The sequence below is a fragment of the Taudactylus pleione genome, unplaced genomic scaffold (assembly GCF_031769625.1).
Source record: "Taudactylus pleione unplaced genomic scaffold, aTauple2 ptg000184l, whole genome shotgun sequence".
NCBI classification, from domain to species: domain Eukaryota; kingdom Metazoa; phylum Chordata; class Amphibia; order Anura; family Myobatrachidae; genus Taudactylus; species Taudactylus pleione.
The window spans coordinates 6076279-6090769 of record NW_028284586.1 but is presented as its reverse complement, the minus strand read 5'-3'; the positions used below and the strand labels follow the sequence as shown (position 1 = coordinate 6090769).

The 14491-nt window shown below is 45.5% G+C and overlaps 1 protein-coding gene across 3 annotated transcripts in view; it reads right to left on the bottom strand.

Annotated features, from left to right (window-relative positions):
• VWA3A (von Willebrand factor A domain containing 3A) overlaps window positions 1-14491 on the bottom strand; it is a 182432-nt gene that overhangs the window by 38110 nt on the left and 129831 nt on the right. For all 3 annotated transcript variants that reach the window (XM_088476214.1, XM_088476216.1, XM_088476215.1), the window contains 7 exons: window positions 14137-14289; window positions 13148-13256; window positions 10639-10783; window positions 9003-9147; window positions 7815-7960; window positions 6976-7102; window positions 5660-5757 (listed from right to left, as the gene is read on the bottom strand). In XM_088476214.1, the coding sequence (XP_088332340.1) occupies window positions 5660-5757; window positions 6976-7102; window positions 7815-7960; window positions 9003-9147; window positions 10639-10783; window positions 13148-13256; window positions 14137-14289 (923 nt within the window). The remainder of the gene's footprint in view (window positions 1-5659; window positions 5758-6975; window positions 7103-7814; window positions 7961-9002; window positions 9148-10638; window positions 10784-13147; window positions 13257-14136; window positions 14290-14491) is intronic.

The window sequence follows — 14491 nt, the reverse complement described above, 5'->3', positions numbered from 1 at the left end:
GACCTCACCCTCATCTGAGGACCCCTCAGTGTCCGAAATCTGCGCCGCATGCAACTTATGTGCACGCTTAGACGCCCCTGCAGACCTGTCATTGTGCAGCATCGACTGAAAAGTCGAAGATGCAGCTGCCAGACTCTGGACTGAACTGGAGAGCACGTCCACCCATGGTGGAGGAGCTGCCACATTGGCCTGGAAAGGCACCACAGACTGTTGTGTAGCAGGAGTGGCCTGAAAATAAGATAGGCAATCCTGAATAAGGGTCCACAGTCTGTGACCCAGAGGAACTCTGCAATAATTGCGGGGTACCCTGGTAATGGGAAATGGTAGGCTGGGACAGAGTCCTCGTAGGGACAGCAGACGGAGCCGCAAGGCGGTCCGCCAGAGACACCAGCACCTGTGAAAACATAGCCCATGGTGGCTCCTGTGTCATAGGGGGTCTGGATTGACCAGGAGTCAACTGACACCGCTCACAAAGGCCATCCAGAGATGCCTTTTCCCTATGTGATCCCGCAGAGCAGCGCCTGCAGGAAAACAACACTGGAGTCCCGGAGTGCTCAACTTCACCCTCAGACATGACCAAATATAATTTACAGACAAAATATATATGGCAATAGAGGAAAAAAGAATTGCACTTCCCTGTGTGCTGAACAACAGTCCTGAATATGGCACTGTGTAGCACACAACTGTATGTGACAGACCTCACAAATACTTGATTTATATATGTGAGGTTAGTATAAAAGCCCCTCCTCCACACCTGTAGGGCTAAGGAAGAAGGAAAGAGATAGATATAAGCTGACAGTAATGAGAAAAATACAGACAGCAGCACTAGCAAAAGTCACATACCATGCAGGAAGATATACTCACTGCACCTTTACACTACACTCAACCGCCCAGATTCAGTGTCTGGGAGGGCTATAGTGCTGTGTACGCCGTCCTAACAGGGGAGAGGTACACAGGGGGACCGGTCCGCGTGCTCCCTGAGGTATCTGCGCTGCCACATGTAGAAAAAAATGGCCGCCAGAGACCTCAGAGGAGGAGTGGCCGAGTGAACTGCAGCTCAGGGACGCTAGACATGCAGGCTGAAAAGCGCGCTGAGCTGAGGGGAGGAGCCGCTGAACAGGGAAGGCTTCCTCCCTTGGCTGGCCATTAACCCCAGGGATGATGGCTTCCCGCTTGCCGGTTATCCCTGGTGGTCTAGTGGTCCCATGGGTTATGGGGGGGCCCGCCGCCACTGCCAGCAGCCTCCGGTCTGTCCCCAGGACCGGAGGCTAAAGGACTGCATTTTAAGGCTTACCTGAATCCCCGGCGACTCCGGCAGCAGTCCTGGGAGGTAGACAGAGTCCGGCTAGTACGGACTCTGTCCTCCCGCCGCGATCCCCAGATCAGTACTGGCGTCGCGGCGCCAGTCGGGGATCAGAGCGGCAGCGTGGGCATCTGTACAGACAGCCCTTCGCTGCCGTCTGTAGTAAAAAGAGAAACTAAAATAAATAAAATCTATTAGAAAATAAAAAGCTTCTGGGGGCTGCTCCTGCAGCCCCCCTGCGCGGTGACCGACTCTGGCCGGGCACCAACTTACACTGAGGTGCCTGTGGCTCGGGGGCGGGATATAGAGGAGGACCCAAGTGCATCCTGGGAGCTAAAAGCTTAACTGTGTGGTGCCCATGGATCCTGATCCAGCTATATCCCCAAGGTCAACCCTGTGGACCCCCTATGGACCCTGAAGTAGAAATGGGTCTTAGTTGCAATCAGATGCGGCAAACCGCTTCACGAGACTGCAATGATTAATGTGATATGGGACACTTGTATATCTGTGTGCGGCTGAGTCTGTATACAAAGCACAACGGAACTTGGCGTGGAACTAAAGCTACAGCCGCTACATCGTAGCACTTTGTGTACAGATTCAGACTCAGTCGCACACAGATATACAAGTGTCATATCTCAAATCAATCAGTGCAGTCTAGTGTAGCAGTTTGTCGCATCTGAATGGGACGAAGACACATTTTCTGGCATAAAAGGCGCTCAGCGCATGCCGAGTCACACAGGACCTGGAACGCTGAGAAGGGATGTTTGGTGCGACTGCAGCGATAGTGTATGAGGACATAACACCCTCTAGGGGATGGTATTTCTAAATACACCCCTCTCCGTGTTAAAGCTTGCTTCCTGTTGTAGATATTGCATTCCTGAAACCCTGGGGATCAGTTTTCAGGTAAAGGCGGGGCTGGAGAGATAGACACGCAGGGGTGGGTAGACTGGGTGTGTAACAGGCAGATAATAGAAAGGAGGGGCGAGGAAGAACAAAGGGATTGAGAAGAAGAATTTGGGAGAGAGCAGACATCTTTGGGGAGAGTCAGAGCTGGAAGCAGAAATTTAACCCTCATGCTCCCCTGGCAGGGTGAGATTGGCGGGGCAGTGGTGGCTGCCACAATGCCCATCTAACGCCAAAGGGGAGATAGGTCTGGAGTGAGACCACTGAGATAAAGTCTGTGAGAGACCACAGAGAAAGAGCTGGAAGGTTGCAGTGTGAGCCGCCCAGTGAAGTGTTCAGCTCCCATGAGAGGGGTAAGAGATGTCAGTATATGTGTTGAAGAGATGGGCAAGAGGAATTTCCCAGTAGCTTTATTGTTAATGGACAAGAGGAGTCCCTTATGCATAAAAGCCCCTCAGCAGCCATTAAAGGGGGGGTCACTGTGGTAGTAGTGTGGCTATAGGATCCATTCCTGTAGGATAGGGATGGGCTGCAGCTGAGAGTGTGACAGCTGCAATAGAAAAGTCTGTATATTGCTGTCCCATGTGAAAGAGAAGGGGAGCAGAGAGAGGCAGATTGGGTGTGAGACACTCTGTATATTGTCTTAAAAGAGACAAAGAAGAGGCAGAGTGCAAAAGAATTTATGTGAGATGTGTGTGAAGCTGTGGGACTACAGGCACCAGCCAGAATAGGCCCAGGTGGACCTGCACGTATGAAGTGGAGAACTAAAGGCACCAGCCAGCGAAGGGCCAGGTGGACCTGTGTGTGTAAAATGCAAAGCATTCATTATGAATGTGCTTAAAGACTGATGTAATGTAACTACATCCATAAGATTGTCATATACCAGCTGACATGCCAAGTATATGAGCTGGAGGGAGAGGAGAAGCTGCTGTAACCATATTCGCATTCTTTAAAGTCATGTGCAGGAGGAGAAAAATAAAGTGGTATATTTTTATAAGAGAAGGTCTGGCGCCCAAGTTATTCAACAAGAACTGTTGCTGCATATGTCTATACCTATATCTATATGTGTGACTGTAATAAAGCCTGCATGGGCAGGGACTCTCTTCTCAGGTATTTCCCACACCCTGGACAGCTAGCCTGAGGCAATAGGAGGTGTATCACTCCAAATGCACCTTATACCATGCCGCACACTGAAGGGGGGTTACATCTGTATGTTAGCTATCCTAATGCTGCCCCTAAATGCCTTATAGAATAATAGTGTACGAGGACACATCTGTATGTTAGCTATACTAGTACTGCCCCTAAATGCCTTATGGAATAATAGTGTATGAGGACACATCTGTATGTTAGCTATACTAGTACTGCCCCTAAATGCCTTATGGAATAATAGTGTATGAGGACACATCTGTATGTTAGCTATACTAGTACTGCCCCTAAATGCCTTATGGAATAATAGTGTATGAGGACACATCTGTATGTTAGCTATACTAGTACTGCCCCTAATTGCCTTATGGAATAATAGTGTATGAGGACACATCTGTATGTTAGCTATACTAGTACTGCCCCTAAATGCCTTATGGAATAATAGTGTATGAGGACACATCTGTATGTTAGCTATACTAGTACTGCCCCTAAATGCCTTATGGAATAATAGTGTATGAGGACAGATCTGTATGTTAGCTATACTAGTACTGCCCCTAAATGCCTTAATGAATAATAGTGTATGAGGACACATCTGTATGTTAGCTATACTAGTACTGCCCCTAAATGCCTTATGGAATAATAGTGTTTGAGGACAGATCTGTATGTTAGCTATACTAGTACTGCCCCTAAATGCCTTAATGAATAATAGTGTACGAGGACACATCTGTATGTTAGCTATACTAGTACTGCCCCTAAATGCCTTATGGAATAATAGTGTATGAGGACACATCTGTATGTTAGCTATACTAGTACTGCCCCTAAATGCCTTATGGAATAATAGTGTATGAGGACACATCTGTATGTTAGCTATACTAGTACTGCCCCTAAATGCCTTATGGAATAATAGTGTATGAGGACACATCTGTATGTTAGCTATACTAGTACTGCCCCTAAATGCCTTATGGAATAATAGTGTATGAGGACACATCTGTATGTTAGCTATACTAGTACTGCCCCTAAATGCCTTATGGAATAATAGTGTATGAGGACACATCTGTATGTTAGCTATACTAGTACTGCCCCTAAATGCCTTATGGAATAATAGTGTATGAGGACACATCTGTATGTTAGCTATACTAGTACTGCCCCTAAATGCCTTATGGAATAATAGTGTATGAGGACAGATATGTATGTTAGCTATACTAGTACTGCCCCTAAATGCCTTATGGAATAATAGTGTATGAGGACACATCTGTATGTTAGCTATCCTAATGCTGCCCCTAAATGCCTTATGGAATAATAGTGTATGAGGACACATCTGTATGTTAGCTATACTAGTACTGCCCCTAAATGCCTTATGGAATAATAGTGTATGAGGACACATCTGTATGTTAGCTATACTAGTACTGCCCCTAAATGCCTTATGGAATAATAGTGTATGAGGACACATCTGTATGTTAGCTATACTAGTACTGCCCCTAAATGCCTTATGGAATAATAGTGTATGAGGACACATCTGTATGTTAGCTATACTAGTACTGCCCCTAAATGCCTTATGGAATAATAGTGTATGAGGACAGATCTGTATGTTAGCTATACTAGTACTGCCCCGAAATGCCTTATGGAATAATAGTGTATGAGGACACATCTGTATGTTAGCTATACTAGTACTGCCCCTAAATGCCTTATGGAATAATAGTGTATGAGGACACATCTGTATGTTAGCTATACTAGTACTGCCCCTAAATGCCTTATGGAATAATAGTGTATGAGGACACATCTGTATGTTAGCTATACTAGTACTGCCCCTAAATGCCTTATGGAATAATAGTGTATGAGGACACATCTGTATGTTAGCTATACTAGTACTGCCCCTAAATGCCTTATGGAATAATAGTGTATGAGGACACATCTGTATGTTAGCTATACTAGTACTGCCCCTAAATGCCTTATGGAATAATAGTGTATGAGGACACATCTGTATGTTAGCTATACTAGTACTGCCCCTAAATGCCTTATGGAATAATAGTGTATGAGGACACATCTGTATGTTAGCTATACTAGTACTGCCCCTAAATGCCTTATGGAATAATAGTGTATGAGGACAGATCTGTATGTTAGCTATACTAGTACTGCCCCTAAATGCCTTATGGAATAATAGTGTATGAGGACACATCTGTATGTTAGCTATACTAGTACTGCCCCTAAATGCCTTATGGAATAATAGTGTTTGTAGTCGCTTACTGTTTGCATGGAAAGCTGGATGCACACATGGACAGACAGACATTACAGGTAACACAAGAAACATACCGGAATGATATTGCCTGTGTGACAAATCGGCGAGCTTTGTCTATTCCTTTAGCAAGTCTTTTTAAATCATCGCCTTCAAATGTTGGGAGGGCTGGGTCCTGTTATAAAACCGATACAAACAGAAGAAAATGAATATTAGTATGATAAATGTTCCCTTACTTGCAGCACATTATGCCTGTTCTATTTACCAGAGTACAGTCAGTACCTCTCCAAATAGAGCCATGTGGCAAACAAGAATTGTATAATCGATTACAGAAATACACCAGACACTCATGAACATTCCATGTTCTGGGCTTGTGTATATCCAAATGATAACTTTGTGCTGTGAGAAGATTACTACAGTATATCACTAGTGCTCAGAATGAGCACAGTGCAGATGCCCTTTTGTCCAGCTGTGCACAGGTGTTCTTGTATAAGGGCCTGATGCAGAGATGGATACAGTAGCTGCGACTTTGGAAGAAACTACTGTGCTAAAATATGCCAGCAGAAGGCGTCTGAAGGTAGAAGACGCCTCCAGCTGACATTGCAGATCTGAGTGCTGTGTCTGAAGACGCAGCATCGGATCAACATCGCAAACCATCAGTCCAAATGTTTGTAACATCGGCCATCTGAATAAGCCGAAGCTTACTCAGACTGACCACCTTCTGCCGTTTACAAGGCCAGGAATTCTGCGTCCTCCGATACAGACCCTGGCCCTACCAGAAACCGGGGGCGACATTCCCCCGTTTCAGGGACTGCCGATGACACCCCCTCCCCGCCCCCAAACGACCACAGCATGTCCATCATGCTGCGGCCTGGGGGCACTGCGTGCTAACAGGCAGGACTCGTTCTGCCCATTGGGTTTACATGCGTCTCTGTATCAGACCCAAGTGCAATGTTTGCACAGGCCAGGGGGAGAGTTGAGCTAAATGAGAGAGTGACTTGCTACGCATGGGATAGGCTCAGAGTCTTCTAGACCAGTTCAAAAACAAGAATTAATTTCAGGTCTCATGACATTGGAAGCACTTTGCACATTCATGTTGCACTTAGACAAAAAAGGCACGCCGCCTACAATAACAATCCAGACACACAAACATATGTAATAAAGACAGTCCTGATATCCCCCCACTTCTATGATAACTAAGGCTAAACCAAGCAGGAGAACTCCAATGAAATTGTGGTTATAAAGTGGTGGCAGGTTAGTGTAATGTGATGTATACATGTGTGCACCTCTCTGCACACCTAGATTTAGTGATCTGTTCACAAGGAATAAACGCTCTACTTAATAACCATTTACTTATTTTACACAGACAACTGTAATAACTACATGTACATACATCTTCATCGGTGAAGCCCTCCGTCAGCATCCTGTGTGCAACAAAGTGACCATCCGTATCCCCGTGACAAGAATGGTATCTCCCACCAGACAGAGAAGCCAACTTCTTCAGGAATTCATTCCCTGTTCTACTTGGAGAAGGAAGAGGGGAATGAACACTCAGCTCTGGAATGTGTACAGTATTCAAAATAAAAGGGAAATTATACATAGTAAGAGAATTATTGCTTCATAATGACGTAGTTTACAAATATATTTTAATTGATGTATTTATTGCAATTGGCTCTGTTACATTTTATGCTTTGAAAGTTCTAATGTTTAAACCCTGTGAGGATTTTAAGGCGCTGATTGGATACCTGCTGGACTAGTCCTCTGACCGATCTAATGACCTGGTTGGCTAGTGATTTGTTTGGCCCCTTTAAGGGTCTAATGCTCTTATTGGCTACAGACAGTATAGGTCTGTTTATGTTCTAATACGGTTATTCTAACCCCATGAACATATAAAGATCATCTTCGTTACAGACTAATCTACTCCTATACATTTTCTTTTGCTCTGGTTGGGTCTATGTTACTTCACTTTTGTTAAAGGGGTATATTTACAAAAGTGAGGGTTTTTAGAAGTGGAGTTGTTGCCCATAGCAACCAATCAGATTTCACTTATTTATTTAGCACCTTCTAGAAGATAATAGCTAAAATCTGATTGGTTGCTATAGGCAACATCTCCACTTCTAAAAACCTGCACTTTAGTAATTATACCCCAAAGTCTGAGTGTGCTGCAGATTGGTCTATGCCTGTAAACATTGTAATGCTCTGACTACAGGTTGGCTCATTACATCTGCATACCTTTCAGATGTGTTAAAAGAAATAGTGTTCACTTTAATATTGTGAGACTTTAGAAGACGTTCCGCCAGCAAGAGGTTATAGCTAGTGTCCGGCTTCCCATCTGTCAGGAGATAGAGACCTTGTACATCCGGATAAGTAAAACCTTCCTGAAAAAAATAAAAATAAAACACATGAGAGTTTCTGAAGTGTTAAAGAAACCCCCCGTTCTCCAAAGTAAGGGCCTGATTCAAAGATGGATGCAATGAGATTCACAAGAGGAAGTTAAAAATCAGGGGTAATATCTTCCCTTCTAGAATGACCTCACAGATCATGCAATAGAGTATTCTATAACTGAATGAATAGGTCTGGTCACCAAGAAATCATGGTCTGGTCACCATGTGGGTAAATAAACAGTTTAGGCTCTGTTGTAACGTAAAGGACAGTGCACACTGACCTATAGGGTGGTAAATAAGACTCTAGGGGCCTGATTCAGACCCACTCGCAAGCGGCTGTCTGCTCGCAAGTGGGTCGATGCTGTGCACTACGCATGCGCACGACGGAGGGAGCTCCGTCGTGCGCATGCGCCAGACGCGACGAGCGAAGGACTTTCCTTCGCTCGTTGTGTCTGATCAAAGGGGGCGTGCTGTCGATGTTGATTGACAGCACGCCCCCTTTGGTGGGCGTGCCGGGGGCGTGCCTCCTTGACGGGGGCGTTCCCAAGGGAACGCCTACCGTCAGAAGCCGGTCAGTGGGAGTGATTTTGGCTCTGATAGAGCCAAAATCACTCCGGGCCTTGCGGTTGAAAAACTCAACCGCAGGCTCCGGCTCGCAGTGGCAATGGTCGCGATGGTCAAGACCATCGCGGCCATCAAACTGCACGCTCGTATAGGCTGTGGGTGGTGACCCACAGCTATACGAGCGTCCAGGAGGACGCTCCATAATTATGGAGGGCGGCCCTCATTCAGAGCGTGCGCTCTGCTCAGAGCGTACGGCTCTGAATGAGGGCCCTAGTCTGCTCCTCTGTAGATATAACGGTAATATGTACAGGTCTTACTAAACCAAGTGCAATCTGCCTGATTGTAGTGACAGAGTGCTACATAACATGTTGCACTCATGATGTAAGTTATTATAACAATAGTACTGCTCAGTGATAAGGGCAGGTGTATAAAGGTAATGTGCAGCTCCTGTCTCAGTTCAAAGTCCACCAACCTCCAGAGCATGGAAAATGCAGGTGTTTCCGCGAGGCTGTAGCCTGGAGAGCCATTGCACAGCATCCTGACACGCTTCATCAGTGGCTTCCACCAAACACTCCTGCCACGGCTCAATGTTTTCCGCAAAGCTTATCATATTGAAGCTGCATGAGAAATGGGTCACAATAGTGGACATTTACCAACCCCAAATTATTCAGTACGCGCCACTATTTGGTACATGCAGGCGCTAAGATCGCATCTTGCAATACGATCATGGGCACTAGTGATGTGCAAATGCGCTTGTTGACAATGGGCCCTATTGTGTCATATCGCTGATGGATAATTCAAGCCTATTGTCAGTGTTGGGACTGTCAATCATCTGAAATCTGCTGTAACAAACCAATGGATACAAGCAGATAAGTTCTTTTTAGGGAAGGGGGTGTTCATTTCCCTGTGTTTTCAATGTTCAGCAGCGCACATCAGGGTGCTGTACGATGGCATTTTGCCGACAGCGGCAAGAAATAAATCACCCCCTTATAGTCTAACTGCAGTACTTATAATATAATTACTATTAAAAAGGAAGCACATTTTTATAAAGGACCCCACTGACATACAGTACAATAAACATAAAACTGGATAATAGTTATAGGCTGCTGCATAGATCTTATAAATGGTGTTTATACACAAGTCTATATTAGACACGTTTCCATTACAGTGATAAATTCTTAGGTATAACTTTAGCTAAAGATGAACTTTTTGTTTAAGTAAACTTCCAAGGCAAGTCTGACTGTTTAGGTTTATCTATAGGTGCTTAGGGCCTGATTCAGAGCCGGACGCTATTTGCGCTCGCTCGTCAAGAAAATAGGGGTGGCTATTCAAATGAACCGTTCGCTGTTTGCGGTCTGTTCACGCCTCTAGGTCTGAACGAGCGTACAAAACTTGCGGTCGTTTTTTGGGAAACTACGCCCCCTGGCCGCTCGCATCCTACGTCATGTCCGCTATTTATTAGATTAATCGAGTACATCGAACAGGGTATAAACTGCTCACTATTCTTGGGGTTGGTTTTTGCTACCACAATTTTGCGAGCAGTTCTGGCTATAAAATAACCCAGTGACATGGTCAATGACGCTGCTGTATTAATTATGAACACCCATAAAACGCCCGTTTTGACCTTTAAGCACGCCTGCGTTCGGATCTCCACTCCCCGTTTTCAAGCACCTTCCCCTGTTACCACCCACAAACGCCTCATTCTGTCACTCAAAATAGCAGGCACTCGCAATTTAGGGAACAAACGATTTTCGGCCGCACTGACTGGTTCGCGCATGCGTATTACAAACCGTACGCATGCGCAGTTGGGCAAACATCGCTCGGAGCGAACGAGCAGCCACTTGCGTCTGGCTCTGAATCAGGCCCTTAGTGTTTGATTTTTACTCTTAATTAGTACTTTACTAAAGCTCTCCCTATGAATAGCTTTATTGTCTTTCCATAGCTAATGTATAGTAGTATACCCATTCCATAAAATCATTGCATTGGTCTGTGAACAGTATGCTATGTTTGACATTAAGGCTCCCATACATTGCAAATTGCACGATTGCTGCAATCAGTTGCTGATGTATGGGGGCCTTTATATGTTACCACAATTAATCTCCACCTACCAGAGGTTTCTTGGCCTTAGCTGTTCCCAGAGGAGTGAGGTCAGCCCCTTCTGCAGCTCTGCCAGGAAAGGAGCCATGGAACTTGATGCATCAATTAATATGCACACCTTATTCTCCAGTATGGTCCCAAACAGTCTGCGGCTCCCTGCAATGTTCAGCACAGTGTACATTATAAACTCTGATAGGCTGATAGCATGTTCAGTATACAGTAAGTGTGTGAGATAGGGCTGATTGGGTCAGATGTAATGGAGCAATTGTAACCGTCTGAACATGCATCTAAGTTGCACTGCGAATGTGCGCCCAGATTCCCTGCGCACAGAGGGCCTAATTCAGAGATTTATGTAAACGCAATGTTTACGCAACCTCCGATGTTTTGAGATCTGCACATGTGCAGACCTGGGGCTGCGATGTTGCTCGCAGTGACCCAAAGGTTGCAGTATATCAAGCTGCTGGCATTTGAGAGCGGCATCAGGTTAGTGACACAGAGCGTCCCAGAAAACAAGGGCATGTCGGCCCTGATGTCAGTGACTGCATCTTTGGACGCATCCTCACAGGTCTCGGCTGTGTGATTTTCCCGGACATTAAACGTCAGGTTACTCAGATGTCCGATGGTCACACAGTTGATCCGATGGCTGCATATCCGGATGCAGATTCGGATCAGAGAACACACCTCCTGTGGCTATAGCATAATGACGCTGTGAACAAAGACGTAGCGGCTGTGATACTGTGTCCATCTCTAAATCAGGCCCAGAGTTGTAGCTGCGACTGAGGCGCACGTACAGAAATGTTGAGTGTCCAAACTCAAATGAAAATTACAGTGTAAAAATAAAGCTATCCAGCATTTCTGGGCTACATGCAAAAGCAGCCAGTATGTACCCTGCATGCAAAAAATAAATAAATAAATGTATTTGCCCCTTATTTTTTAGTAAATTTTTTTTTTCTTTGCTCCCAACTCAGAATCAGTACTATAATATTTAATATACAGCCAGGGATGTATCTATGGTAGTGTCCCTTATTCACATTACAATACACAGTAGTGCCCCTTATTCACATTACACTACACAGTAGTGCCCCTTATTCACATTACACCACACAGTAGTGCCCCTTTTTCACATTACACCACACAGTAGTGCCCCTTATTCACATTACACCACACAGTAGTGCCCCTTATTCACATTATGCAACACAGTAGTGTCCGTTATTCACATTATGCAACACAGTAGTGCCACTTATTCAAGTTATGCCTAACATGCTCCAGAGGCCTAGGCCTGATTGCACCCACGAGCTGAACTGCCGCCGAGAGAGGTCGCTGGATTGGCTCTTCGGGGCTGCTTCTGATTGTCTGCCAGTCCTCGAGGCGTGATTGCCTCACAGTCGGTGACAAATTGAAACTGGCACTGCCCACCACTGCTGCTTGACCAGTGCTGGGAGCAGACACATTGTCCCTGCGCCGGCCACTGATGTGTCCCACTGGGGACACATCTCTACATCACGCCACAGCACTATCAGCGCTGGGATCCGACACTTGATCCCAACGCAAGCTCCAACCACATACACACTAGGGCACATCTCCACATGTTCTGTAAGCCGGGCACACCACTAACAACATACATCACAGCAGCACCCGACTAATAGAGATTGAAGCAGCGGCAGAATCTGGCCCCAGGGCATTCTGCACACTGTGTGGCAGCACCGACCGTACCGCCTCGTTGCAGCCCTGGTTCTATCCCTGTCCGCGTGTGGCATCGCTGGGAGATGTCCCCACCCTTGGCCGGCGACCCTGGCGAGTGCTATCCTGGCCAAGGCATGGATATGCCCCTGAGATCCATTAATATACATCTCAATGAGTTAGCGAACATTCCCCATTCCATGACTGAATCTGGGATTGACCAGACTTTATCTGGCACCTGGTAGTTATGGTTTAAGCAGGGACATGCAGTCAGGGGAGGCGGAGCCTCCCCTATCATACTCCTGAGATTTGATATAAAAATGATTAAAATAATACTAAGAAGATATTTTTAACTTTTAAACATCTTCTTTGTATATTGTACTCATTTTTATAGTTAACACTCACCAGCTTTGTGGAGCTCCCTGGGACTGCAGGGAGATGAGAGATGAGGCAGCAACAGCTCAGCAACACTGCTTGCAGAGCTGGGGACTGGGCCACACCACGGGCAGTAAGCTGCACAGAAAGAGAGTTTTGGGGGGGTGTGCCTTGAGCACTGATTGACAGCTTGGATGTGTCATGTGACCAGGAAGTGCACTAAAGTGTTTAGAGATTGGAGCTCAGTCAGCAGCAACAAGAGAAGATACAGTGATGCAGGTAGGAGAATCAATGGATACTGAAGCTTAGTGTAGTGAGGGGAGAGTTACAGTGAGTAATGGTAAGACGGGCTCCCATCTCCATGTGTGCCTCCCAGCTATTGACCTCGTGTCACTGGGTCTAAGTAGTGCTATAAAGATATGAATATGTGCAGACTGCTTTATGGGTTATAGGATAAATAGTCACCAGACAAAAGCCACTGCAGCCTTTGGATGTAGCGTCTTAGAACCTTCTCCATCTGTTCAATATACTCCTCCAGCTCCTTAGGCTGAAACTGGAGATGCCTTACCACTCCCTGCAAACAGACAATTCCATTAGACTTTAGCAATAAAGAAATAAAATTAAGCTTCACATGTACTTTCAAGCAATTCAACTGAATAAAGAAGAAAAAAACAGTGTGATCATATATTACTGTGCAGCAGAGCCGTAGGAGGTGCGTAAATGATAACGATGTAACTATAATCATAGATCTGAAGGTGAGATAGTCTTGTACAGTAACATTACAGGGATTCTACTGGCTGAGTTCTGTGGATTCATCTGCACCCAAATACTGACAATACCCCACAGCAGAGTTTTTTAACCACTGTGCCGTGGCACACTAGTGCGCCCCGAGCGGTTGTCAAGTGTGCCGCGAGCTCAATGCAGTCAGAGCTGACTTTACTTGTACTGCTGGGCTGGGAAGTGCTGGGCCCTTCAGGGAGGCAAAGGCACGCTCAGTCTGTGACCTATGGAAACGCAGCGGCGTGACATAGGTCATGTACGCCGTGTTGCACACCTGCCTGCACACTGCTCCCAGCTCTACACTGTGTGCTCAGTCACTGGCTGTGACTGAGCAATTCCAGCAGATGAGGGACAGGACAGGGACAACAGTGAGCCTTCTCAGCTGGTTATTTTCTGTGAAGGCCAATGTGTGTGTTTGTTTTATTTCTGTGGGGTCCATTTTGTTTTATATTTTTTTCTGAGGGGCCATTGTGTTTTATTTTTTCTCTGTGGAGCCCAATGTGTTTATTTTTGTTCTTTGGGGGCCATTGTGTTTTATTTTTTTGTGGAGGCCAATGTCTATTGTTTGAGTTGAGAAAGGTTAAAAATCACTGCCCCACAGCATTCATCTCAATCACTGCTAGATGATCACAAATGTCACGTGGAAGGTCTGATGAGAGAATTGAGGGACTCACATTGATCTCCACACTTGGGAAAATGGTGCAGTATTTGGCTGAGACCTTTTTATTTAGCGTTGGCACCAGCTTTTTCTGGTGAGTGCAGTCCGGGCCAAAGACCAGCTTTGGTAGCTCCAACTTCAGTTTCTTCAAGCCATACTTTTTCAACCACTTTAAAAAAATAGAGCACAATAAGGTTACACAATAACAAATAACAGGATACTGTGACTGTGCACAATTATAGTTGCTCTTCTCAATATCATAAAATAAAATACATGTGGCAAATGTACAATAACATAACTTCCTATTAGTCCCTCGTTTCAGTGCATACCATGTACCATTGTCTACACCTACTTCTTTACCAAATGTCACT